This window comes from Rhinatrema bivittatum, chromosome 6 (genome assembly GCF_901001135.1).
Source record: "Rhinatrema bivittatum chromosome 6, aRhiBiv1.1, whole genome shotgun sequence".
NCBI lineage: Eukaryota > Metazoa > Chordata > Amphibia > Gymnophiona > Rhinatrematidae > Rhinatrema > Rhinatrema bivittatum.
In genome coordinates, this window is record NC_042620.1 from 35332923 (window position 1) to 35360148 (window position 27226).

General features: G+C 47.8%; 1 protein-coding gene across 4 annotated transcripts in view; it reads left to right on the forward strand.

Annotated features, from left to right (window-relative positions):
* The window catches only part of KALRN (kalirin RhoGEF kinase), a 1195491-nt gene that overhangs the window by 741054 nt on the left and 427211 nt on the right, over positions 1 to 27226 (forward strand). For all 4 annotated transcript variants that reach the window (XM_029605245.1, XM_029605240.1, XM_029605241.1 and 1 more), the window contains 3 exons: positions 7190 to 7372; positions 13645 to 13763; positions 16413 to 16479. In XM_029605245.1, coding sequence (XP_029461105.1) covers positions 7190 to 7372; positions 13645 to 13763; positions 16413 to 16479 — 369 coding nt within the window. The remainder of the gene's footprint in view (positions 1 to 7189; positions 7373 to 13644; positions 13764 to 16412; positions 16480 to 27226) is intronic.

Consider the following 27226-nt stretch of genomic DNA (forward strand, 5'->3'; position numbering starts at 1 on the left):
ATTTCCTAGCATGTAGCCAGATGGACTCAGGACCAGTGGGTTGTGTGCTCTTCTGCTAGCAGATGGGAGACTGAGTCAGATTTCAAAGCTGATGTCGCCCTAGATATAATACCCCTGCAGTGACCTCAGCTCCTCAGTATCTCTCCGTCTCCCTAGCAGATACAGACACTATCCTACACACTAGCACAGTGTTAAGAAATTTCCAGGGACTGTAAGCCTTTGTTCAGGCGCAATCAGCCCCAGCTGCGACCCGGGTCGATCCCCAGCCGGGAACACCTGACCCTCCCAGCCCTGCTCGGGTACCTCGAGACATGCCTCGCCTAACCAAGAATTTCCCTGACATGGACCCGGACAGCTCAGATGATAATGGTGGCTCACTGGAGGAAGGAGAAATCCCTCCAGGCCTTGGAACCATACAGAACCATGCTTTGCTTCTTCCACAGGGATGAATTACCAGCTCTTGTTTCCCAGACTCTGAAGACTCTGGGGATCCCAGGCATGGACCCTTTGGCGGAACCAAAGAAGAACCCCATCTTGGTGTCCCTTCGTAAGGCCTCATGCTATTTCCCAATGATGGAAGCTATCCAGGAACTGACTGACCTGGAATGGGATGCCCCGGAGGCAAACTTTAAAGGAGGTCGGGCCTTGGAAGCCTTGTACCCTCTGGAAACAGCGACTAAGGAAAGCCTGCATTTCCCGAAGGTGGACGCCTTGGTCTGCACCGTCTCGAAGCGAACAACCATTCCCATTTAGGGAGGGGCTGCATTGAAGGATACTCAGGATAAACGATTAGAATCCATTCTTAAGCAGGCCTTCGACGCAACAGCAATGACACTGCAAATTGCTTCCTGCTGCGCGCTGATTGTATGTTCCTGCTTGCTCCTCTTGAGAGAGGCAGATAACTCTGGAACGTATGCCGGTGAAATGATTGAACCTGCAGCAACCTTCCTGACTGACGCAAGCTCAGACCTGGTGCGTACCTCAGCCAGAGGAGTAGCCTCGGTAGTGGCGGCCAGAGTTATGGTTTCGGAATTGGTCTGCAGATGCGACTTCTAAGGCGAATCTCACAAGAATGCCCTTTAAGGGATCTCTCTTATTCGGAAGCGAAGTAGAGAAGTTAGCCAGCAAGTGGGGCGAATCTCCAGTGCCTCGGCTACCGGAGGATAGGGATAAAAGATCCCAGTGCCCCTCCCCCAGAAGAACTAGGGACAGAGGCTCTCAACACTTTCAACTCTACTGGAACTTGTCGTTCCAGGTACCTTGTCTCTCCGGAAGGTCCCAGCCCTTTCGGAACCAGCAAACCAAGAGAGGAACAGGCCCCGGGGGAGGCTCGAGCCATGCTCCCCAATGAGAGTGGGCCGACCCATCCACATGAAGAGAAAATAGGGGGTTGACTTTCCCTCTTCTACAAACGATGGGTTGAGATCACATCCAACAAATGGGTACTAAACATCATTCGAGAAGGTTACTCTCTGGAGTTTCGCAGCATCCCTCAGGACAAATTTATGATATCTCCCTGCCACTCCCACACCAAGAGACTGGCAGTGGAAGCCAATCTGATAAGACTACTCAGTCTGAAGGCTATAACTCCCATTCCTACGTCCCAGCAAAATATGGGGCGTTATTCCATCTATTTTATTGTTCCCAAGAAAGAAGGATCATTCTGACCCATCTTGGATCTCAAGAACGTCAACCGTCATCTGCGGATACTACACGTCCACATGGAGATTCTCCACTCCGTAATAATGGCAGTACAACCAGGAGAGTTCCTAACCTCCCTGGATCTCTCCGAAGCCTACCTTCACATTCCAGTCCATCGAGATCACCAGCATTTTCTACGCTTTGCGGTACTGGGACACCATTACCAGTTCCGGGCGCTACCCTTTGGCCTAGCAACCGCACCCAGAACATTCTCCAAAATTATGGTGGTCGTGGCAGCAACACTGAGGAAGGAAAGGATCTTGGTACACCCTTACTTGGACAACTGGCTGATCAGGGCGAAATCTTCAGAAGAGAGCCGACAGGTGACCAGCAGAGTCAAGAACCTACTGCAGGAACTCGGTTGGGTCGTGAATACAGCCAAGAGCAGTCTGCAGCCCTCTCAGTCTCTAGAGTACCTGGGGGCCTGTTTCAACACCAAACAGAACAAGGTCTTCCTCCCTCCCCCAAGGAGGAAGAAGCTGATGGAACAATTATGACGATTGATGACCAGTACAGGCCCCAAGGTATGGGACTATCTTCAAGTCCTCAGGTTCTTGGCATCAACCCTGGAGGTCGTTCCATAGTCAAGAGCTCACATGCGACCTCTCCAGTGCTCCTTACTGTCACGCTGGAACCCACTGTCCCAGGACTACTCAAGTCACCTCCAACTCCCAGCAGAGGTACGTTCTCAGCTTCAATGGTAGCTACAGGAAGACCACCTGAGCAGGGGAGTAAGCCTATCCCCCCTATCTGGATCGTGCTCACCACAGATGCGAGCCTATGAGGGTGGGGAGCCCGCTGTCAGAAACTGACAGCCCAGGGACAATGGAACAAGGAAGAAGCAGGATGGAACATAAACCGCCTGGAAGCTCGAGCAGTCAGACTAGCGTGCCTGCGATTCAGCCACAGGCTCCAAGGGCAAGCGATCCGAGAAATGTCAGACAATGCTACAATGCTTGCCTACATCAACCACCAGGGAGGAACCAGAAGCCAGCAGATGTCTCTGGAAATAGACCCTCTCATGGCATGGGCGGAGGTAAACCTACATGGGATTTTGGCCTCCCACATCGCAGGGAAAGACAACGTCTCAGCGGACTTCCTCAGCAGAGAAAGCCTGGACCCGGGGAAAATGGGCGCTATCGACCAGTGCATTCCAACTGATAGTAAATCGCTGGGGTCTTCCAGCCATGGACCTTCTGGCCACTTCTCTCAATGCCCAAGTCCCCAGGTTCTTCACCCAAAGACGAGAGCCGCACTCCCAAGGGATCGACGCCCTCGTCCAAACCTGGCCAGAGGAGGACTTACTGTATGCCTTCCCCCCATGACCACTACTCGGCAAGATCATCCGCAAGATAGAACACCACAGGGGACTAGTTGTACTAGTGGCCCCGGATTGGCCAAGACGCCCATGGTACGCAGACATGCAAAGACTCCTTGCGGGTAGCCCTCTGTGCCTTCCTCCACACAGGGACCTTCACCAACAGGACCCGATTCTTCACGAAGATCCATCTCAATTCTCTCTTACTGTCTGGCCCTTGAGAGGACTTGCCTGAAGAAGCGCAGGTACTCGAAGGCCGTGATTGACACCCTGCTCCGCACATGGACGTTCTCAACATCTCTGGCATACATACGGACCTGGAGAATATTTGAAGCCTGGTGCGAGGACTGTGGAGCTTCCCCGTGGATGGCCAAGATTCCCATGATTCTAGAATTTCTACAGGACGGTATGAAGAAAGGATTGCCTCTCAACTCCCTCAAGGTTCAAGTAGCAGCCCTCTCCTACTTCAGAGCCCAAGTGAGCGGAATCCGTCTATCAGCGCATCCAGACTTGGCACGTTTCCTAAAAGGGGTGAAGCAACTTCGACCACTCCTAAAGTGGCCGGTGCCCCTATGGAACCTCAGTCTGGTATTAGAATTTCTAGCGAGGGCTTCCTTCAAACCAATGCACAGTCTGTCACTACGCCTCTTAACATTGAAGATGGTATTCCTGGTGGCAGTGTGTTCTGCTTGTCGCATCTCCGAGCTACAGGCACTATCCTGTCGGGAACTGTTCCTTAGGTTTACCCCTGGAATGATACAGCTTCGCACTGTCCCCTCCTTCCTACCGAAAGTGGTCTCCAAGTTTCATTTGAACCAAGCCATCTCCCTACCATCTCCAGAGGAACACAAGGACTCGGAAGACTCCTGCCTTCTTCGCCATCTAAATGTCGGCAGACTCCTGATACGATACCTGGAACAGTTGCAACAGGTGCGCAAAACGTATCATTTGTTTGATCTCCACAGCGGGAAGAATCAAGGCGAAGCGGCCTCGCGAGCGACCATAGCTCGCTGGATCAAGGAAGTAATTAAGGCAGCCTACATAGAGGCAGAAAAGCCCTTACCCCTACAAGTTAAGGTTCATTCTACTAGGGCCCAGGTAGTATTCTGGGCAGAAGTCAAAGTGCTGTCGCCCGCCGAGATCTGTCGAGCGGCGACGTGGTACTCCCTACACACCTACTCCAAGTTCTACCGCCTGGACGTCCAGGCCCGAGAAGACACAGCCTTCGCAAGGGCAGTACTAACTGGACCATGGGCAGCCTCCCGCCCTGTCCGCGAGTAGCTTTTCTACATCTCACTGGTCCTGAGTCCATCTGGCTACACGCTAGGAAATGGAGAAATTACTTACCTAATAATTTCGTTTTCGTTAACGTAGACAGATGGACTCAGCATCCTGGCCACGGCTGCCCCCAGAGAAGGAGGGCCTTGGAAAGCTAACCTCGAAATTAAAGAAATACGGGTAAGCCGTTGCCTACCCCTAGTTCAGGACACCCGCACTTAGTCTGGTGTCAGCGTTAACTTGGTTGAGTGCACTGGCGGTCTCCAGTTTTTGAAATCAGTTGAATCAGTTTAATCAATTTTAATCAGTTTTAATCAAGTTGTTTGCGCAAGATATATATCCACAATGGCTTTTCGAGGAGGATACTGAGGAGCTGAGGTTACTGCAGGGGTATATCTAGGGTGCCGTCAGCTTTGAAATCTGACTCTGTCTCCCATCTGCTAGCAGAAGAGCACATAACCCCTGGTCCTGAGTCCATCTGTCTACACCAAGGAAAACGAAATTATCAGGTAAGTAATTTCTCCATTGTTTCTTACCCCAGATAATTAGCATGTGTAAACTTGTGCGAGTGAGTGTGCAAATGTACGCACATATAAGTGCCTTCTAAAAAAGAAACTTTTGCATGTAAGTGTTGGCCCCACCCCCCTTTTTGCACGAGTATATACGCATGCGAAAGCAGATATACGCACTTATGTTCTAAGTTTATAAAATACGGAATACACGTGTAGAGGCTACTTACGTGCATATTTGCTCATTTTTACACTTGTAACATCTTGAAAATCCACCTTTAACCTATTATGTAACATGGATTATCTTCCTGTAGTGTGCACCTCATACCTCTACTTATGGTGGAGCTTTTTTTTTTTTTTCAAGAATTTTTGCTGTAGATCTGATTTTTCTGGAGATGGCTTCTTGCAAGCTAAACATACATAATTTTTAGGACAAAAGGTAGGGGTTTCAATGAAGTACATAGTAATGTGTTAGGTTGAAGGGAGACCAAAATTCCATTGCAGTCAAGTTTCCTCAGGAGTTCCCCTGACCGTACCCTAATGTGGTCTAGAGAAACAGAAGAAGGTCCACTTTCAGGTCAACAAAAATGGTTATTTCACTGGCCTGGCAAACTGCAGAAGGGTTGGGAATGCAGCACAAAAAAAAACCCATCAGTTGCTATACTGAATGGCCTTAAACATCTAATGAAGATGTAATAGAGCAGGAAAGCATTTTCTGCTTGTAGTGTAGAGTTCTACCAGCCATATTGCTCTTGGAGAAAACTGAAGTCCTTGTGGGTTCAAATACATTTTAAAGGACCAACAGAAAAGATGAGGTAGTTCATGAGCTTTTGATACCTCACAGGCCTCTTCTTCAGATGAGACGTCCCCAAAGGCCTGTCAGCAGCCCATGAGCTATAACTTCCGTTTCTTAGTCTCTTAAGAGGCATTATGCCATATGTCTAGCAATGAAACGTGGACCCGACAGAGGAAGGCTTGTTACTGTATAACAGGGCGAGTGAGAAGACTGGAAACCGTGGGACGATGAGACCGTTCTCGATGTACACGGCATCGGCTTCCTGTGTCTGCGCTCCAGGAGACCCAGCATGTGACTTTCCATCTGCGCGCTATGGCGTGTGTTGTTCATGAGGATCTGATCGACGAGATGAGGGTTCGGATTATTGAGAAATAAGTACAAGAACGGCCCAAAGCAGCTTCCCCTAAGTAGATAAACAGGCTTTAAAGTTCTGGATGCTCTGTGCGCTGTTCTTAAGAAGATAAATTGTAAGGCGCTTGCCTGCCGTTTTTCCATTGGGGTGCGGATGGACTCCTGCCACATTGAAACTGATGGGAAGGGGCAAATGTTTAATAATTGCTTTGTATAGTTACGTAAGGGGGCAGTTTTGATCAGCAGGTACTTTTTGTCCCCAGGGACCTGGTAAGCATTTTTGAAAGACAACTGCACGTTTGTTTGTTGAGGTTTTTTTTTCCTTTAAAAATTTGATTCACAACCTCTGTGTGCACTCACAGCTTAGAGGGAATAGTGGTGTTGCCATGAATGTGGCCAGAAAATCTGTCCACTAAAAAAACAAATTAAAAAAAAAAAAAATTAATGAGCTGCTGTGCATGCAAATGCATACCATGCAACTCATCAATATTAAAATTGATTACCACAAATCAAGAGGTATAGCTAACTTTTTCCTTGAGACTATCAGGATACCATGTCTGCTAACCGTTCCTCCCCTCCCCCCTTTTACAGGGATCTCCACTGCCTGAAGTAGACCCCTCCTGGGGCTAAAAAGGCTGCTGTAGGGTCAGGGACAGTGTCTGGTCAGTCGGCTGTCATCTGCTGCCTCAGAGCGAGCGGGATCACGCGTGCCTGCAAGGCTTTTCCAACAACCAGGGAAGGGGGAGAAGCCTTGGGAAATAGTCCAGCGGGAGCGGGTTAATTTACTTGGCCATCAAACGGGTCCTTTAAGGAGAGTGGGCGGGGCCTGGCTATTGTTCCTGCTGCCAGTAATGTGCATATGTTAGGAGCTGCTGTAAAACCACGTTTAATGCAGTGTTTACTAAAGGCTTTATGTACCCTAGTAAATGCCACATTAAACATGCTGAATCAGCAGGCATTTTTAATGCGCTTTAGTAAGTAGGCCCCGTACTTCTGTGCCCTTTTCATTTCTGTGTATTTTTGGAGTACCCGTATCGAGGCTCTTCCAACAAGAAATAACAGGAACTCTCGGTGAATCAACATAAACATCTTTTCTGCTTTGACGGCAATTTTATCCTGAAAAGGGCTAAGGGGAACAGAAGGTTCTTGTTGTGTTAAGCCTTTGTGAGATGACAGTCTATGTACTGCTGCTGTAAAACCCAATAAAATGTTAACCAAGGCCGATCTTTTTGGCAGCAAACCAAGGAGAAAGTGAAGCTGCTCATCCAGTTGGCGGATAGCTTTGTGGAGAAAGGACACGTCCATGCTATTGAACTGAAAAAGTGGGTAACCACCGTTAACAAGCACTATCGGGACTTCTCGCTGAGGATGGGCAAATACCGCTTCTCTCTGGAGAAAGCCCTTGGAATCGGCCCTGAGGTATTGTATCTCACAGTATTGTGCATAAACTGTAGGCAAGGATGTGGAAACACAGTACCTGATGGGCAAACAGATGTATTATTTATGATATAGTTGCACTGGAGAAAGTAGGGGGACCAAAATGATAAAGGGGATGGAATGGCCCCCTTATGAGGAAAGACTAAAGAGATTAGGGCTGTTCAGTTTGGAGAAGAGACAGCTGAGGGGGAATGTGTTAGAGGCCTATAAAATCACAAAAGGACTCGAACGGGTAAATGCAAATCGGTTATTTACTCTTTCAAATAATACAAGGACTAGGGTGCACTCCATGAAGTTAGCAAGTAGCACTTGAAAAACAAATCACAGTTAAGCTCTAGAATTCATTGCCAGAGGATGTGGTTAAGGCAGTTAGGCCTAGATTTTCTAAGACACAGCGGCGGCGTGAATTGCGCGGTACAGGGGGCGGGAAGGGGGCGAAGCTATTGGGAGCGAAATAGGCAGCGAAAAGGGTCTTACCATTTCACTGTCCGCCATGTCTTCATGGCATCCGCCCCAGTGCCGCCCTGACTCCTCCTGTTCCGGTCTTGATGCCACTCCTTTTTAGTGATCGCGTGCTATTGCTTTGTAAAATGACCCCCTTAGTGTAGCTGGGTTCAAAAAAGGTTTGGACAAGTTCCTGGAGGAGAAGTCCATAAACTGCTGTTAATCAAGTTGATTTAGCGAATAGCCACTGCTTATTACCAGCTTTAATAGCATGGGATCTATTTAATGTTTGGGTACTTACCAGATACATGTGACCTGGATTGACCACTGTTGAAAACAGGACACTGGTTTGATGGACCCTTGGTCTGACCCAGTATGACAACTTCTTATGTTCTGATACCAAGCCTCTTCTGGGTTAATAGGATCTGTACTGCAGAACTGACAAATTATACAGAACAGAAAAAACATGTATCTGTGTCTTATTTTTTATTTATTTTAAATCTTTGTACAGTTGAATTCACGTAATTTCTCAGAGGGATTTGCAAGTTCTGACTAGTACAAACCTTGGAGGAAATATTTCCGAGGCTGTGAATTGTCCTGATAGCAACTGCTATTAATTTTCCAAGAACCACTAATGCATGGCAGCTCAGTATGGATCATACTGCTGCCAGAAATGCAAACTTTACTTTTTCATATGTGTGTCAAGCTCTCTTACCTTTTACGCAGTGAGTGCATCTGTGGATCAGACTGGGGCTAATCTTAATTTTTATCACTTGCTACCAGTTTCCTGTTTCCCCTCAAAATTCTCCACGTGCCAGTGCCTGCATGGTATTCTTGCCACTCACTGTGTACACAGCACCATTCACGTGTTTAGTGTCTCTGCCCTGAATTGCTTACAATCTGGGTTTGGGAACAGACAGGCCGATTCAGTAAGGTTCGCGGGAAAATGGGCGCTCAGGTTTGAGCACCCACTCTCCCAACACGTGCCCAGCCATCTCTCCTGGGCACGCGATCCTGTATTTAAATGAGGCGCTAGGGACAATAGTGCATCCCTAGCACCTCCTTGGCATCGGAAACCCAGGAGAGGTGGCTGTCAGCGGGTTCAGGAAACCGACACTCAATCTTACGAGCACCAGTTTTCTGAACCCACTGAGAGCCATGGGTTAGGAAAACGGACGCCGGGAAAATTGAGGGTCCGTTTTCCTAACCTGACCGGCCGGCACATTTTAAAAAATTATTTTTTTTAACTTTTTCTTTTTTTTTTTTTTTTTACATTTTTGGTTCCTCCGACTTAATATTGCTAGGATATTAACGCCTGCCCTTAGGCAGGTGATAATTTTTGAGGGTAAAATGTGCGGCTTGATTTTTTTTCAACATCCAGGGTGCATACCTAATAGCCTCATCATCATGCATTTGCACGTGATGAGAGCTATTAGTTTCGGGGGGAGGGTTGGACGCGCGTTTTCAACGCACTGAACCCCTTACTGTATAAAGGGTAGTGGACACGCATCGAAAACGCGCATCCAAGCACACTTTACAGAATCGGCCCGAGAGGAAGTTAAGCCACACGTGAAAGTTTTGAATAGAGATATATCAAACTGGAGTCTCCAGGTTCACAGCTCTATGCTCTCAGCAGCCTGCTGCATTGTATTTGCAGTGTGCAAATCACCACTCCACCGATGCAGACCCTGCTGACTGATCTTGGGTTTTTGCGAGAGAGGCTCCTGGTATTTGGAGACGGCATTCCTTGGTGCATACCTTTTTGGCAGCAATAAACCTGATTGACACGAGGCACGCCATCTATTCCTAGATACATTCTAGAACAGCGGTTCTCAACCTGGGGGTCGCGACCCCGGCGGGGGTCGAACGACCAAAACACGCCTGTGTTTTGGTCGTTCGACCAAAACTGGTCTGCGGACCGACCCCAACAGCCCGGTCCGCAGACCAGTACCGGGCCGTTGGGGTTTTTTGCCGGGCCACGGCTGCTGCGGGGAGGCAGGGCGAAGCTGGAGACCTGCCTCCTCCAACCCCAAAAGGGAGCGCGTCTATGTCACTGGGACCGACCGCTGCTATTGGTCGGTCTCAGTGACATAGTGAGGGCAAAGGGCCGTCGGCGCCATTTTGATTACTGGCAGCCGACGGCCCTCGCCCAGTAGATCGTTCCCGGACCGCTCGTGGACCCCCGCTGGACCACCAGGGACGTTTGGCAGGTCTTGGGGGGGTCAGGAGGGTGGGGGGTTACAGTAAATTAAGTCGGCAGGTCTTGGTGGGGGGGTCAGGAGGGTGGGGGGTTACAGTAAATTAAGTCGGCAGGTCTTGGTGGGGGGGTCAGGAGGGTGGGGGGTGCGGTAAATTAAGTCGGCAGGTCTTGGGGGGGGGTGCGGTAAATTAAGTCGGCAGGTCTTGGGGGGTGGTCAGGAGGGTGGGGGGGTGCGGTAAATTAAGTCGGCAGGTCTTGGGGGGGGTCAGGAGGGTGGGGGGTTACGGTAAATTAAGTCAGCAGGTCTTGGGGGGGTCAGGAGGGTGGGGGGTTATGGTAAATTAAGTCGGCAGGTCTTGGGGGAGTCAGGAGGGTGGGGGTTGTTAATTTAAAGTGTGGGATGGGGTTTTTTTTGGGGGGGGGGAGGGGTTCCCAGAGAAAAAAGTTTTCTGATCTGGGGAGTGGACCGAAATGGCCCTCCCCAGACCCGAAAACAAAATGGGGAGAAAAAAAAAAGCTATGCACTCCCCTAATTTGCTCCATAAGACGCCCAGACGCAGAGCCGGTTTAGCACAATTTTTTTTTTTTTAAAATTTTCCCCCTCTGAATCCTAGGTGCGTCTTATGGAGCGAAAAATACGGTACTTCCTGCCCGCCCTGCCCCGGAAGACAAATGTTGCCGGAGCCGCACGGGCAGGAAGGAGGAGGCGCATCAGCCGCGTGCAGAAGAGGAGCAGCGGGGCGGGAAGACTAGGGCTGCTGCAGATCCCATCCTGTGGTAACCCGTAAAGAAGAGGCCCAGAGGTGAGAGAGAGGTGTGTGCGAGTATGAGATGAGTTGAGAGATTGTGTGTGAGAGTGAATTGAGAGACTATGTGTGTTTGCAGAGACAGCATGTGAGAGCCTCTGTGTGTGTGAAAAAGACAGCATGTGACAGTGAGAGCCTGTGCTTGAGCAAGGCAGCATGTGGGGGTGTGAGAGAGCCTGTGTGTGAGACTCAGACAGCCTGTGCCAGTGAGAGACTGTGTGTATGAATGATTGCATGACAGAAAGAGCATGTGACAGTGAGATCCTGTGTGTGTGTGAGAGAAATGCATGTGAGAATGAGAACCTGACTGTGTGTTTGAGGGAAGAAGACAGGTGGAGAGAAAGAAACAGAAAAAAAAGGCAATATAAAAGGAAATGGCAAAAAAATAAAGGGAAGCAGATGTAAAAAAAAAATAAATTACTTTTTACTGATTGGCACATGTAATCTTTGGGAATGTGCAAGAGTAGCACTTTCTCTATGGCGGATCTCACAATGTACGAGATCAACATGGAGGAAGTGGAAACCCAGGGGGCCTGCACAGAGGAGGCAGCAGAATGGGCTTCAGTGCCAATAGCAGCAATCAGCGCCTCCCCAATAGCCACGTGGCAGCAGTGGCAGTAATTAGATTAATTGTTTGACTCAGCTGGAGGTGACAGTATGAAGTGGGATGTGAAATCACCTTGATCTGGTGGAGAATTAGGATTGCTGTTACACATGAACTGTATTTGGCAAACATTAAAATTAAAGGGAGCCAGGATAATCAATTGAAGCCTGCAGCTGAGGACTGATTCATTATGACTCATGTAGAAATTAGTGCATTTTCCAGATTAGTCGGCATAACACAATTCTCAACATTCAGCATTATTTCTGCTGCATAGAGTTTTATCTGAGAGGCTCTGAGGTTGTGAGGGAGCCAGTAAGAGTGAGAGCATGAGTGTGTATGAGAAAATCCAGGGGAGTAAGAGTGTGTGTGAGTGGGGGGGGGGGGGGAAGAGAGTGTCTTACACCCTGAGAGTGTATCAGTGTCTGTGAGAGTGAGAGGTTATGGTGGTATAAGAGCATGAATGTGTAAGTATGTGACAGTGTATGTATGAGAGAGAATGGACATGTGAGAGTATGTGTGAGAGAGAGAGGATAACCTCCTAATCCTCGACAATATCAGGGTGACTGGAAATCAAGAGCTCCCATGTATGGACAGCAGGGGCTTTTTAAAATCCTTATTAGTTTTAATTATTGTGTGTTATTTGATATATGTGCTGTTTTGAAATATTTTATTGGTGTTTGGGAAATTATAAAAATGTATATGATTTTAATTAATAGAAATTCTATTTATCAGTAATTTTAAAATATTCTTTTATTAGTATGGTTTTACTATTATAACTGATGCTTTATGTTTCTTAATTTTATTGTTTTATGAGGAATGGTGGTTCTGTTTATAAATGTCATAATAAATAAGTATGCACTAAAATCCAACCCCATCCATAACCCCGCCCCCATATGACCAAAGCCCCACCCTCATCCTGCCCTCGTCCCGCCCTCGCAGGGCGAGGGCAGGGCGAGGGGTCACCGCAACATGAGGAACTGTATTACGGGGTCACGGCATTAGAAAGGTTGAGAACCACTGTTCTAGAAGCAAAGATTTGCCATACTGGGTCAGACCAAAGGTCCATCAAGCCCAGTATCCTGTTTCCAACAGTGGCCAAGCCCGGTCACCAGTACCTGGCAGGATGATGGAATTTGGCTCCCTCTGACGTAAAAAACAAATGGCCATAATTGGAGACAGAATTTACAGTGTCTGGCCCTCTTCCTGTAACTAAGTCTAGTGAATGCAGCACGACTTCTTGCTGGCCGGAATCCGAGTGCCGGGTCTGAGTCGGGAGCTGAGGATGGGCCTGTCTTGGCCGTTTGGCTAAGACTGGGAAGCAGCCCAATATGGGGGATTAACGCCCCACCACCTGACTCCCATTGCTAAAGCAGAAAAATTAAAGCTCCCGCTTAAGAAAATAGTTCTTGAGAATTCAAGCTTCAGTTTTTGCCCGTGCTGTGTCTCTGGACCATGTGCTCGAGGATACTGTCCCTTTTATGGGGCTTGCATGAGTTGTGTGGACCCCTTCCGCCTCGCAATCAGGACTGGCATTAGGCATAGGCAACTGCCTGTGGTGCCAGATTTTGATGGTCTCCGGAGCGTTGCCCGCGGCTATGCCTCTCTCCGGGCCTGCCTCCCAGCTGCTTACCTAAAGCGATGGTATCCTGATCCTGCGACGGCAGAAACTTAAAAAAAAAAAAGAAATTCAGTGCGGGGCCTGCAGTCGCTTGCCTCAAGCTGGAGGCCCTACTCCCTCCTTCCGCGTGGGCTTCCTGTTACTATGGAAACTTGAGTGCGCGCCGGGGTCTTGAGCATGAGGCGGGCGACTGCAGGCCCCGTTGAATTTCCTTTTTTTAAGTTGCTTCCGCCACGGGATCAGGACATAGCTGTTTGAGGGGAGCAACTGGGGGGTGGACTCATCCCCATTTCGGGGTGGGGGGGGTGAGAGAAAAGGAGGGGGCGCCCGCAACTTAGGCCCAAAACGTTTTGAGAGCCTTTTTAGAAGTGATCTTTTATGGGAGACATGAAAAGCCTGCCGGCTGGGTCACTGTGTTATCTAAACGGGCCAAGGAAAACCTAAACACAATGAGAGCGTAGCCATGTTCAAGACCGTTTAGTGGTTTTATTCCCTGTTCACGTACATAAAGGCGCCGCCTGGCCTTCTGCGTAAGGAGCAGATCATCCTGTCTAAATTCTCTATTGATTTCTTTTTTTGTAGGATAATAAAGATTTGGAGCTGGATATTGTCCCAGCAATTCTGTCAGATCCAGAAGTGAAGCTGCGAGATGCAAACCACGAGGTTAATGAAGAGAAAAGGAAGTCCGCCAGGAAAAAAGAGTATGTGCCAAGATACTGTCTCGGTAGCAAAACCTTCAACACAGAATTTTGGCGCCCTCTGTGTGTGAGGGAGGGTCCCCTGAAGTGTCTCTCCTCTCCCTCCTCTTCCTACCGTACAGGTCCTCCATCTTTTGGATGGCTCCTCCCCCGTGGCTTCCTTTCGGATCCTCCCCCCGCACCTTCTTTCGGTGGCCCCAGTGCGGAAGGAAACCCGCTGGCGGCGATCCAGGCAATGCCGCGTCTTCAGCAGTAAACAAAGACCCGCGGGGAGTTTTGCAAGCTGGCCCGCTTTCACAGGCCTCGGGGCAGCCTGGCCCCCGTGTCCTACATGGCAGTAGCCCCGCCTCCTCCTACATGCGAGGAGGCGGGGCTACTGCAGGGCCTGTAAGCACTCGCAGGCCCTGCGCTGAGATCTTTCTTGCTTGCTTCGGAAAGCGCTGCACCACCTGGACCTCTGCGCATGGGCTTCCTTCAGGACGTTTAAAATTTGACGCCGTAGGCAGTTTCCTACCTTGCCTCCGCGCAGATCCGAGCCTGCTTTCACAGCTTCCCCTTACAGGTTCCAGCCAACTGCAGCTTTCTTACGCAAGGTTAACTAGAGGGTTAACATGGATGGCATCTAGGCCCGGAGCAGGAAAGCTGAGAAGGAATTCAAATCTGTTACTAGACTTTTGAGTGGATCTAATTAGAGAGGGAATGATCAGAGACTAAAAGGAAAGCAGCTTCCAGGAACTGTGTCCTTTATTAGTAGATGTTGTGGTAAATTACATAAAGAAGTTTACCTATTCCTTGATGGGCGGATTTTAAAAGGGTTACACGCGTAATATACGTAAACCGATTTTGGAGCGGTCTTGGAGGGAATGGGGAAAGCCATCGGGGCTCCCCTAGGGCTCGGCGCACGCAAGGTGCACAAGTGTGCACCCAGTTGCGTGCGCCGACCCCAGATTTTATAACATGCGCGGCTGCGCGCGCATGTTATAAAATCGGGCGTAGATTTGTGCGCGCCAGGTTGCGCGCACAAATCTACGCCCACGCATATTTATTAAAATCCGGTCCAGTGTGTATCAGTTGGTCTCTGCTGTCCGCTATAATATCTGTAAACACTGACTAGGGCACGAAGACTGTATTTCAAGAAATGTGTCTTTCATAGTCAGTCATAGACCCATCTAGAAGCCGCATCACCAAGTGGAGCTAGGGTTGGAAGGCTACTGCAGGTAACCTTCCAGAAATTAGCTTGCACACATAAATCCTGCTAAACATGGCACTCCTAAAAGGTAAAAGCTTGCCTCCTGCCGATTCAAGCAATAGTTTCAAAATGACGCTGGCAGTCACCACTGTGTGTGTGCCCGGAAGGGTTGGGAGGTAGGTTCGGATACGATGGGAAGTGTGGAAGAGGTTTTTGTGATCCTGTTAAATAAATTCACCTAAACAATCCCTTCAAGTAATTATGATTATCTCTAGCTGATGGCTTGTACCCTTAAAAAAGGCTAATAGAAAGGGACAATGATATTCAGAACAGGCAAAACGTTATTTTATACACTTTCCCTATAAAACTGATTCACCCTTGTCTCTCTATATTAATGCACAATACATCTAAGACAAGGTCTCAATTTTTGCTCACTAAATGCAGCAATACTCATTTAATTCTTACAACTCTTCTTTTATTAATGTATATATTGGTTGAAGAAATAGATAAATTAATAAAAGAAGAGTTGTAAGAATTAAATGAGTATTGCTGCATTTAGTGAGCAAAAATTGAGATCTTGTCTTAGATGTGTTGTGTATTAAAACTTTATTTTAACCAAAGTCCTATTTTATAATCACAGCCCCATGCACTAGCATCGCTGTTTTTGAAAGAATATTTTAAATATTGCAAACATAAAATGCTAAAATTCAATATTTGTCAAGGTGTTTGTGATTACATCACGGGCAGGGACCTGCTGGACAAAGGGGGCCCATGCTTCAGACTGGTGGACATGAGCGACTGAGCTCATTTTTCCTTATTTGCATAAGTTTTAGCACAGCCGCAACCGCTCAGTTTAGCGCTGGATTTTATTCATTAGGATCTAATGCCATCATTAGCACACGTAGTAGTGATTTCACTAATTAGTGAATCAGCCCCAGGATATGCCTTTAAAATGTATTCATATTGCTTAATTAGTACACTGCCTAGTATTGTACGTAAGCAGGCATAATCTTCTAGAAATCTATCGAGAACCTCTGGATGGTTCTATGTATTCCATTACGTTCCATGCCAATGATGTCTTGCTCTTGCGCTCTTTCACTGTGACCGCAGTTACCAGAATGCCTTGGTGAGAACGCTAGAAACTAGGGGGTCTGATTAATCAAGGTCTTTTCTCATAGACGCAGAACGGGAAAAAACCTTAATGAAACACCCCCTTAAATAGATAAAAATGGCCAAGATCACATTGCGTCACTATAGATTCGTTCGTGGAACACGAACATTTCATCTAGACATACTCCTCAGAGGGAACATATATTGTGTGCTGTCTTTGTGATTAGTCAGCACAAGCAGTTTATTTCGAATTGCATTGGTTAATTTGTGTAATATATTTGTGTCCTGTTTCTGTGTAGTCTTTTGCTTGCCGAGTCATTTTCTGTAATGGAGAAGCTGATTTTGCCTTTCAGGTTCATCATGGCAGAACTTCTCCAGACAGAAAAAGCTTATGTCAGGGACTTGCACGAGTGTTTGGAGGTAAGCTTTTTTTTTTTTCTCTTGTGATTAGCAACAGATACTGTATTTTTTCATGAGCACATGTTCTGTAAAATAAGTCCTTATGTATACATTCTGCCTCACTAGATGGTAAGGGTGTATGCCCATGAACAACAGACATGATCATTGGATAGCAGTATATGCAATTTCCTTTTGAGAAGTCCTAACTGTAATGGATCAGTCAGATTTAGTTACTTAGTTAATTAAATTAAACATATGTATCACATGTACTAGAAAACAACTTGAAGCTATTTACATACTTAAACACAGAATATACATATAAACATCAAAATACATTCTCTTCCACAATATCAATATAAATTATGCTAATAAAATAATATAATACAGTAAAATGCAGTGTAAAAAACTATAGCATACATAAACTCCTCTTAATGCTGAGTCATTATTCAGGATAATACTTCCTAAATAGCCATTCCTTGATACTTATCCTAAAAACTATGTAGTCTTTTTGCATCCAGTCTTCATGTGGAAGAGAATTTCATAACTTGGGGGGCCTCTGCAGAAAAAGCTTGTTCCAAAATCCTAACTAAAAGTATCTCTGATGGCCCTAGAATTACCATGAACTCCTTTTGTGATGACCTCATGGTACATCTGGGCTTGTATAATGTCAGCTTCGCTCTTAAATAGTTGGGTCCCACACCTGACAGCATTGTAAAAGCAAGAACCAAATTCCTCTCATTCTGGCAGCTGAGACCCTACCAGTGGTTTGTGCACTTCTGCCAGCAGATGGAGACTGAGAAAAGCTGATCACACAGCTATATAATCCCACCCTGACATCAGCTTGCCAGTATTCTCTGTCTCCAGCAGATGGTGGACATACAGTTCCCTATGGGGGATTGCCTATAAGCAAGAAAGTAAAGATAGGAAGGAAGAAAGAAGTGCAAAAGGAGACATCAGGAAGATGAATAATTTATATAGCACTGCTTACCTCCCGAGGTGATACTGTTTGGTCCCTCCCTCAGTAGAGTGCCCTCAGTATGGAAGCCTTGGGAAGTGTGGACTTAAAATTCAATTACCGGCTGCAGGTTGAGAGAGGCTCGGCGGTGAAGGCTTTCGCCATCTCCCCCCATTCCTGCTGTCAGCCAGGGAGGGCTGAGCTCAGGTAAAGGTTTTTACTCTATAAAAAAAAATAAAGAAAGAAGCAGGAGAAGGGAAAGAGGACTTTTCTTTTTGGGTCTGTTTCTTCGGCATTCGGTCATCCCGCTCACGTCTCTGGGGAGTTCTGTGAGGTGTGGAGGTAGTTCAGGCTCAGCGGGCCTCTCTCTTTGTGGCAAGTGGTAGGCCACGAGGGCGTTTTCGCGCATTTTTCACTGTGTGCCATCAGCGTGCGTCTGCACTTCCCCATTGTACGTCCGTTGCTGATTGTGTGTCCAAAATTGGGCATCTTTGCTTCTAGATGCACACCTTGGACGCCTACCTTGAGCATTCCTTGGGCTGCCCCTGCGTCTGGACACATATTTTTTGTGTGTCCATTTTGGACACTGTTTTTCTGAACAGGTTCCTAACCGCATTTTTTGTGCATCTAGCTGGTCATGTGCCTATACCGGACTGAACGCCTTCAACCATGGCGCACACAGCAAAGACGTCTAGGTACTTATCTGTTTGTGCTGCAGGCCTCATCAGGGCAATACAGCCAGAGCTTTCTTTAAGCCTGTGTCAGCGCTGCCTGGATGCTCGTGGGGACTTACCTCCTTCTGATTTTGCCCATGATGGTCCAGGTCCAGGTCCAGGTCCATGATCACCAGGCACCTCCGTTACTAATAATAGGAACAGTTGCATATACAATGTACTATATGTGCCTATATGTGAACCGTTGTGACGGTATTCTACTAAACGACGGTATAGAAAAGATTTTAAATAAATAAATAAATAAATCTCCTTGGTCTGAGAGGAGTGGGACCGAAGGCGACATGACACTGGTGTTCCCTCCTTCGGATGATCTGTGGGCTGATTCCTCAGGGGAACCTTGCCCTCAGGATGTCAGGCTTTGACCTATGGACCCGTCCTCCTTTTCCTGGGTGAAATTCTACCAGAGATTGCAGATGTTTCTACAGGGGCGGTCTTCTGAGTTGACTATACCTACTGGTCCATGTGTTCAGAGTTCTTCTGTGCTTGCCGCCACGGGCAAGTGCCGTGGTGCAGTGTGGCCTGATAAAGCTTGAATGCAGGTGGATCAAGATGACACCGATGATGATGGTGGTGGCTCTTCTATGGAAAAAAGGGATATTTCCCCAGATTTGGAGCTATATAGAACTCTTCTCTCTTGCTTTCATAGAGATGAATTGCCGAGTTTATCTCTCAGACTTTGAAAACCCTCAGAGTGGCTGGAGCTGGCTCCTCGGAGGTACAGAAGAAGGACCTCATTTTGGTCACACTATGCAAAGCCTCGTGTTTCTTTTCCCTCTTGGATGCGATAAAAGAGTTGATTGATGGAGTTCGCCGGAAGCGTCCTTCAAGGGACGGTGTGCCTTGGCGGGTTTATACCCTTTGGATCTGCAGGCCAGGGAGCAGTTTCGTTTCCCTAAGGTGGACGCCTTGCCGTGTTCTGTGACGAAGCGAACCACTATCCCGGTGGAGGGAAGTGTAGCTCTTAAGGATGCTCAGGATAGGAGAATTAAGGCTTTCCTAAAGCAGGCCTTTGAGGCAGTGGCAATGAACTTGCAAATTGCTTCTTCTTGTGTCCTGGTAGCTCAAGCTAACTTTATTTTTGTCAAGAATCTGTCAGCGCCTTGTCTGAACTTAGACCTATGGTAGAACCGGGGGCTGCCTTCTTAGCTGATGTGGGTTGTGATTTAGTTTGCACAGCTGCCAGAGGAGCTGCTTCCGTTATTGCAGCCAGGCAGCAGCTGTGGCTGTGCAGCTAGTTGGCGGATACTATCTCAAAGTCCAATTTTACCAAGCTGCCCTTCAAGGACTCACTTTTGTTTGGAAAGTAATTGGAAAAAATGGGGAGAGGACAAGAAACCTGTTGCCCGGTCTTTTCAGGGAGAGTGGCTGCTCTCGAAATTACGAGCATTTTCGGCCTTATAGGGGAGGTTCTTCTCATAAGTCCCGTCCCTTCTGCAGGTCTCAGTCCTTTCACCCCTGAGGGCCTTGAAAGAATGTGTGCCCTCGGTCTTCCTAATAAAGTTTTGCAAGCTCACTTGGTGGTGCAGGAGATAGGTGGTCGCCTATCCTATTTTTATTACAAATGGGTCCAGATTACTTCAGATAAATGGGTTCTCGAAGTGGTTCAGGGCGGCTATGCTCTTGAATTTCTTCGCATTCCTCCAGATGCTTTTATGGTCTCTCCATGCAGCTCCCCTCAGAAGAAGGTAGAAGTGGAAGCGACATTACAAAGGCTGTTGAACCTGAATGCAGTGATTCCCGTTCCCAAATCGCAGAGAAATACGAACTGCTATTCCATTTATTTTGTCGTACCCAAGAAAGAAGGGTCATTTCAGCCTATACTGGATCTCAAGGCCGTCAACCGATATTTACGATTCACGCATTTCAGGATGGAAATGATGCGCTCTGTCATAATGACTACAAGCAGGGAAGTACCTCACATCTCTGGACCTGATAGAGGCGTATCTGCATATTCCCTTCCATCGGGAACATCAGAGGTTCCTCTGGTTTGCTATTTTGGATTGTTATTTCAGGCTAGCCACCGCACCCAGGACCTTTTCCAAGGTCATAGTGGTGGTAGCGGCAGCCCTCCGCAAGGAGGGCATTCTGGTTCACCATTATCTTGATTCAAGCCAAGGACTTGGAAGAGAGTCTTCATGCCTCCTGCAGGGTGGGTTCCTTGCTACAGGAACTAGGCTGGGTGGTGAATCTGGCCAAGAGCAATTTGCAGCCATCTCAGACCCTGGAGTATCTAGGGGTTTGGTTCGATACAAGTCAGGGCAGAGTACTTCTGCCAGTCTCAGATCCACGCATTGGTGGTTTGTTTAATGTTTTATATTTTTTTATTGTATTTGCATTGCTTACAGTCGGCTCGATACAGTAAGGCCGCGGTAAAAACAGTGCGGCAGTGTCAGGCGCACCCTTCCTCCCCGCACGCACAGTTCTCCTGACCTAACGCCTGATTCTCTCTTCTAATCGCATGCAAATGCATGCCGCGGCTGTGAAGCGTTAGGGAAGGGTTATGCCCGCGCAACCCATTTTACTGTATAGGCGCTGTAACAGTGCCTATACAGTAACCTGGGTGCGCTGGTACCTGTCATTTCAAATGACATTTGAAATGACAGGCACCAGGAAGTGTAAAAAAGTGTAAAAAACAAAAAACCTGTGAGTTATATAAAAAAATAAAAAAATTTTAAATACCTGTCGGAGGGCCGTGGGTCCAGGCGGCCGGTGGGCGGCGGGCAGCCATCAGCGGCATCCGGTAGTCCCTTCTCCCAAAATCGCACGGGCGGGTCGGCAGCGGGGGGGGTGGCGGCAGCAGGATCCGGGAGCGGCGGGTAGGCAGCAGCGGGGTCCGGGGGGGGGCAGCGGCAGCAGGATCCAGGGGCGGCAGCGAGATCCGGGGAGAGAGTAGCGGCAGCGTGTTCGATCGGGCAGGCAGGTAGGTGGCAAAAAAAAGATGGCCGCCTGCACGGGAAAAGCGTGCAATTGGCCGCTGAAGACGTGACGTCACGACGTTTGGCGTCACGGGGTGTGACGTCACGTCTTCAGCGGCCAATTGCAGCTTTCCCCCGTGCAGGCGGCCATCTTTTTTTCCCACCTACCTGCCCGATCGAACACGCTGCCGCTACTCGCCCCCCGGATCTCGCTGCCACTGCCGCCCCTGGATCCTGCTGCCGCTGCCCCCCGGACCCCGCTGCTGCCTACCCGCCGCTCCCGGATCCTGCTGCCGCCCTGCTGCTGCCGCCCCCCCCCGCTGCCGACCCGTCCGTGCGATTTTGGCGCTCATCCAGGCAGGGGGAGCCGGAGGTCGTTCGCCATCGGCTCCCTCTGCCTGGATGAATGCCCGTGCGAAATCGGGAGGAAGGGAGAAGGGACTACCGGATGCCGCTGATGGCTGCCCACCGGCCGCCTGGACCCACGGCCCTCTGACAGGTATTTAAAATTGTTTTATTTTTTTATATAACACACAGGTTTTTTGTTTTTAACACTTTTTACACTTTTTACACTTACCATAGCAGGCCCGAGCCTTGCTACTTTTTCGTTTGTTTTTTTTTTGCTTCGGGAGGAGGGGACCGGACGGGGCTGCAGGAGACCGGACGGGACCAGGGCGGGTAAGCAATGTTTTACCCTACACTACACTACACTAACTCCTACTAGGGGGAGGCGGTAAACTAGCAGGTTAAGGCCGCGGCAGAACAGCGGGTTACGGAGGAGATAATATCAGCGCCCGTTACAGTATCGCAGGGGAATAGCTAATTCCTTCATTATACAGCTTTTTCGTTCATTTACATGCCGGGTGCGGAAAGGGTTTAGGAAAGGGTTTAGGAAGCGCTAAGGACGCGTGAAACTGGAGACTGTATCGCTGGATGGCCTTACTCGTCTGTATTGTGCGCTCCCAGCACGTTACAGACGGGGAATCTTTAACTCAACGTTACTGTATCGACCTGAGTGTTTGGCTTCTTGTGATTTCCAGTTCAGTTTTTGTCTGCACGTTTCAATTTATATTTTATGATCTCTTTATTCTGTATTTGATGAGAGACTATCTGTGTTCTGCATGTCTGACTGAGGCTTTAGGTATTCTGCTAGCCTGTAGTTTCTGTATAGGGATTTACAACAACCTGGCTTTAACCTGTTTTCCTAATAGGAGGTGAATTGGTGTTTAGGGCCTGATGTAATATTTGCAGTTTGGCTTTTTCATAGGTTGAGAGCTGGAAGTTATGATATGGAAGGTTTACTATATTGGAATTGTAGTTCAGTTTATTCCTGGCTTTCTGTGGGCCAAGTCCACACCTAGTGCACTTTACCATAGGCCTAATACCATATGGGATCCAATAAACTGCCTTGATTACTATTAGAAAGGTAGTTTATTAAGTCTATTAAACTATCATTATTGAAAGTGTGTTTTTTTGCAGTGTTTGCCTATATAATGAATATGTTGTAAGTGAAATCTTTACTTCAAAAGATTGTACTTTGAATGTCTATTTTCCATTTGCAATCTGCCTTTTTAAGTTGGGGAAGTTAATACATTTTAAAATCAAAAAGAATGCATACGTTTTAATTATGTGGGGAGGGGAGGGAAGGGGGAATGAAAGGCTGTAAGGTTTGTCTCTAGGGCATCTAATACCCTTGTATCAGCCCTAAGAGAGAGTGTGTCACACACACACAGACTCCCACCATTCACCAGCCTCTCACATCCCCAGGGAGGCAGATCCTGGAGATGGGTAGGAGGCAGGCAATAGGGAATGGAGGACTTCTATTTCTAGACCCAAGAGGAGTGGGATGGCCAAAGGCCGCCCCGCCTCATTAAACATTTCTCCGGCGCCCCCTAGTGCGGACACCGAAGACTGAGAACAAAAAAATAACAGAACCAAAAACTGAGTGGTCAGAGCAGTGGGCTGCAAACAAGGGAAGCCAGGGTTCAAATCCTGTTGCCATTCCTTGTGACCTTGGGCAAGTCACTTCACTCTCTGTTGCCTTCCCCCTGCCCTGGCCTTCAGTGATTTCACCGCCATTTCATCCTTTGCCTCAGGCAGCAGATTGCCTTGAGCCGCCCCTGTCTCCTAAGCATATCCACCTCTCACATTCCTCAGCAGGAGAAACCTGGACCTAGGAGAATGGGAGCTGGTGGATGAGGCCTTTGAGCTCCTGGTGAACCGCTGGCGCCTACCTGACCTAGATGTGTTGGAAAACTTAAAAAATACGTAGGTTCCACGCTTCTTCCCTCGCAAAAGGGATGGGCACAAACGCTCTCGTTCAGGAATGGCAACTGCTGTATGCGTTTCCACCCTGGCCTGTGATAGGCAAGCTGGTACCCTTTGAATACTGCGGGGCTGGCACAGGAGAAGGAGCAGCGGGCTCCCTCCTGCTCCCGGTCGGATCATGCACGGGCCTCTTCTTGCCTTCACCGCTGGTGGGATGGGATCCATGGGCGACCCTCTTCTTTCTTTTTTGGACTGACACCCCCCCCCCCCCCCAGAGGTGTGTCTTTCACCAGCTCCCAAACACCAGGGCCATGCCATTCAGGGGCCAGCACCAGTTTCCAGCCTGATCACCTACTTGCAAACCTCTAGGTAAAATTTATTTTTGTTATTATTTATTTACTCTTTTAAAACAACTATTCACACTTCCAACCACAGGATTTTCCATTTCTTTGTCCCCACGATACTCTGGGGTATTCTCATGATAGAGGCGTTCCCTAGGACTAGAGCAGGGGTAGGCATGAATGAGAGTGTATCAGGCTGTGAAAAGGAGAGAAGTGAGTGTGCGTGGTCATGTGTTTATGTGTGTGAGAGAGAGAGGGAGAGAAGTGAGTGAGAATGAGCATGTTATGTGTGTGAACGAAGGAGTGAGTGAACAAGTGTTAGTGTGTATGCGTAAGACAAAGTTTGTGTGCATACCCTCCCTCACCTCACTACTCCATGACAATCTAGGGTGACCAGAAATCAAAAGTTCCCAGATATGCATGGGACTACCTGCTTCCCGCTTTCCTTTCTAACTGGCCGCGGCAGTGCTTCCTGCTCCCTACACTCCTCAGGTGCTCCTCCCCCTGCTTCACCGCGGTGGCAAGAAGCACTGTCGCAGCTTCCTCATGCTTCTCTACTGTTGTCTCTTCCTCTGCCAGCAGATTTCCTGCTCCAGTGCCTCACCGCCAGCTGAAGTTCTCCCAGTGCTGTCTGTTCCTAGGCCACCATTATGCTTAGCCCTTTTCCCCACCCACTTCTCCTTTCCTTATCACTCCCAGGATTGGGGGCCTTACAGCCCTCATAAAGGGCCACTTCCAGGATCACAACAGGCAATCCAGCCTGGATCCCACCCTGATCAATCTAAGTAAAAGCATTTTCTTTTTAATTCAGAGGCACAAAGGGTGAAAATTGAGTGAGAGTGTGTGTATGTGTGAGCATGAGAGAGTTCATGTGAGTGAACATGCATGTGTGTGAGCATGAGAGAGTGTGATTCAGCATGCATATGTGTGAGTATGCGAGAGTGTGAGCCACCATGCAGAGTACACGGAAGCCAGTATGCATGTGTGAGAGCATGTGTCAGGTCTCAGAGATCGTGTGTCTGGTAGCAAGCATGTGTGGGAGCTTGAGAAAGTGTAATATGTTAGAGAGCATGCATGTGTGGGAGCGTGAAAGCTTTTGTGTATAAAAGAGTGCGTGAGCAAATGTGAACGAATGTGAGCGTGAAAGAGTCAGCATGCATGTGTCTGTATGAGTGTGTCTGTGTGTATCTGTGAGTGAGCACGAGAGGGAGGAGAATGGTTGGGTGTCTCTTCCCCCTCCCTACCACTAACTAATTCACAACAATCTCATGGTGACTGGAATCAAAAGCTCCCAGGTATTGAGATGTGAGGATTTTTTAAAATCCTTATTAGTTTTAATTATTAAGTGTTATTTGATGTTGTAAAATATATTGCTGTTGCTGATATAAAATATTTTATTGGTGTTTTTGAGAAATGTTTAACATTTTTAAATTATTGGATGTTCTAGTCATCAGATGTTTTGAGAGATGTTTTTATTTTATTAGTGTGTTTTTACTAGTATTATTTATGATTTATATTTCTTGATTTTATAGTTTGATGTTTATGAAGAATGGTAATGTTGCAATACATATATCATCTGGCTTGTTGTGGTTTCCATTTTCGTTTTTGTCTGTACATTTTATGCTTTATGGTCTCTATTCTATATTCATCTCCAACTGATGCCTATGGATATATTTTGGGTACTTTATGAGGTGTTAAATATCAACCCAGTGAGTAAGATCTTGTATCTGTTTTCTAAAATTGTTGATGCAATGTTATCAAATAATTTTACAAATAGTTTTGCTGGGTGGTTAGGGCTTTCTTTATTGCATATAGAGCCCTTGGGGCTTTTTCTTGTAATGTCTTATAGCCAGGTTGCCAGATACAGTTAATGGCAGGCCAAGGGATGTGCTCTACTACTTGGTCGTTTAGATAAAAATCTGAAATTTGAGTTGGAGATTTTTTGGCTCAGTTCTGTGTGATCCAGGGATACATTATTTGATAGAAAATGAAAAATGTCTTTATTCTGAGATACAGCATTTCTGCACCTAGAGAGTGTGTATTTCTGTATTTCTAAGGTTAGTGCGGGGGTGGTGGTGGTGGTGGGCAGAAGGGAATGGGGGAGAGAAGTGTGCCCACCACCGCTAAATCCATGTCAGTCTAAGGGAGGAGGGTGTTTGCCTTTCTTTCCTGCCCCCCTCCCCCATCTGACTTCATTCCCCCCCCCCCCCCCCGGGTGACTTTTTGTGAGTGCAAGCCTTTTGGGTGTCTGGGGAGGGGGGGGGCGGCGCCGTCTCATTCCTCTTCTCAGGCAGCAGGTTGCCTTCAGCCGCCCCCGTCTGTGGGAACGTCGCTCGGTGCTCGAGTCCTTGGCAGGTCCGGCTTTTCGACCGCTGCGTACTCTTTGCTTGCAGCTGCTTACCTTGATGACAGGTTTTGGGGGTTTTTTGGTAGCGATCTTTTCGACATGTCGGATCTCCGAGCCGCAGGCTCTTTCCTGCCGTGAGCCTTTCCTCCGTATGACCCCAGGTGCAGTCCACCTTCGGACTGCGCCCTCATTTGCGCCGTGCACGTTCGTAAGGGTCACGAGATTCCAGAAGGAGTTGAAAGCACGTTCTCCAAGGGCGCAGGCGGCTTCTTGGGCAGAGGGTCAGGTGCTCTCTCTCCTCAGGAAGCCTGCAGAGTGGCGGTGTGCTCCTCGCTTCATACTTTCACCCTTACTGTTCTTTGGATGTGCGGGCACAGGAGGAGGTGTCCTTTGGTGAGAGTGTGCCGCGCGCGCGCAGGGATCTTTCAGGTTCCTGCCCGGTTTAGGGGTGCTTGGGTACATCCCCCTTGTCTGGACTGATCTGGGTATGTACAGGAAAGGAAAATTGGTTCCTACCTGCTAATTTTTATTCCTGTAATACCACAGATCAGTCCGGAGACCCTCCCCGGCGCTGCCGAAAGACTGTTTTTTTCCTGCTGGTTGTTATAAACTTTTTCTAAGAGTTATAGTCAGTTGTCCATAGGTTTTTTTGGTGGTTTGGATGTGACAGAGGCTCCAGCACAGGCGGTTCCAGCCCTACTTTTCCTGTTCGCGCTGGTGGGGGTTTTGAGGTTTATTTTGGCTTGGGTACAGGTCAATACTGAGGGACTGCAGGTGGCACTCTTGGTTAAGCAGCAGTACCTCAAAGTTTTGTTCTCTGCCTCCATCTGCTGGTAGGGATGCATAAACCCACTTGTCTGGACTGATCTGTGGTACTACAGGAACGAAAATTAGCAGGTAAGAACCAATTTTCCTGTGATGCATATAGGGAAAAATAACCCTTGCTGTAGTTACGAATCTTAGGTTTCATGTTAGGAGCTACCACCCAGGAAAAACATCTAGATGTCATAGTGAACATTACATTGAAATCATCGCCTCAGAGTGCTCTGGTGGTCAAAAAAGCAAACAATGTTAGGAATTATTAGAAAGGTTGTGGAGAATAAAACGGACGATGTCATAATGACTCTGTATCACTCCATGGTGAGACCGCACCTTGAATACTGTGTACAATTCTGATCGCCACATCTCAAAAAAGATATTGATACATT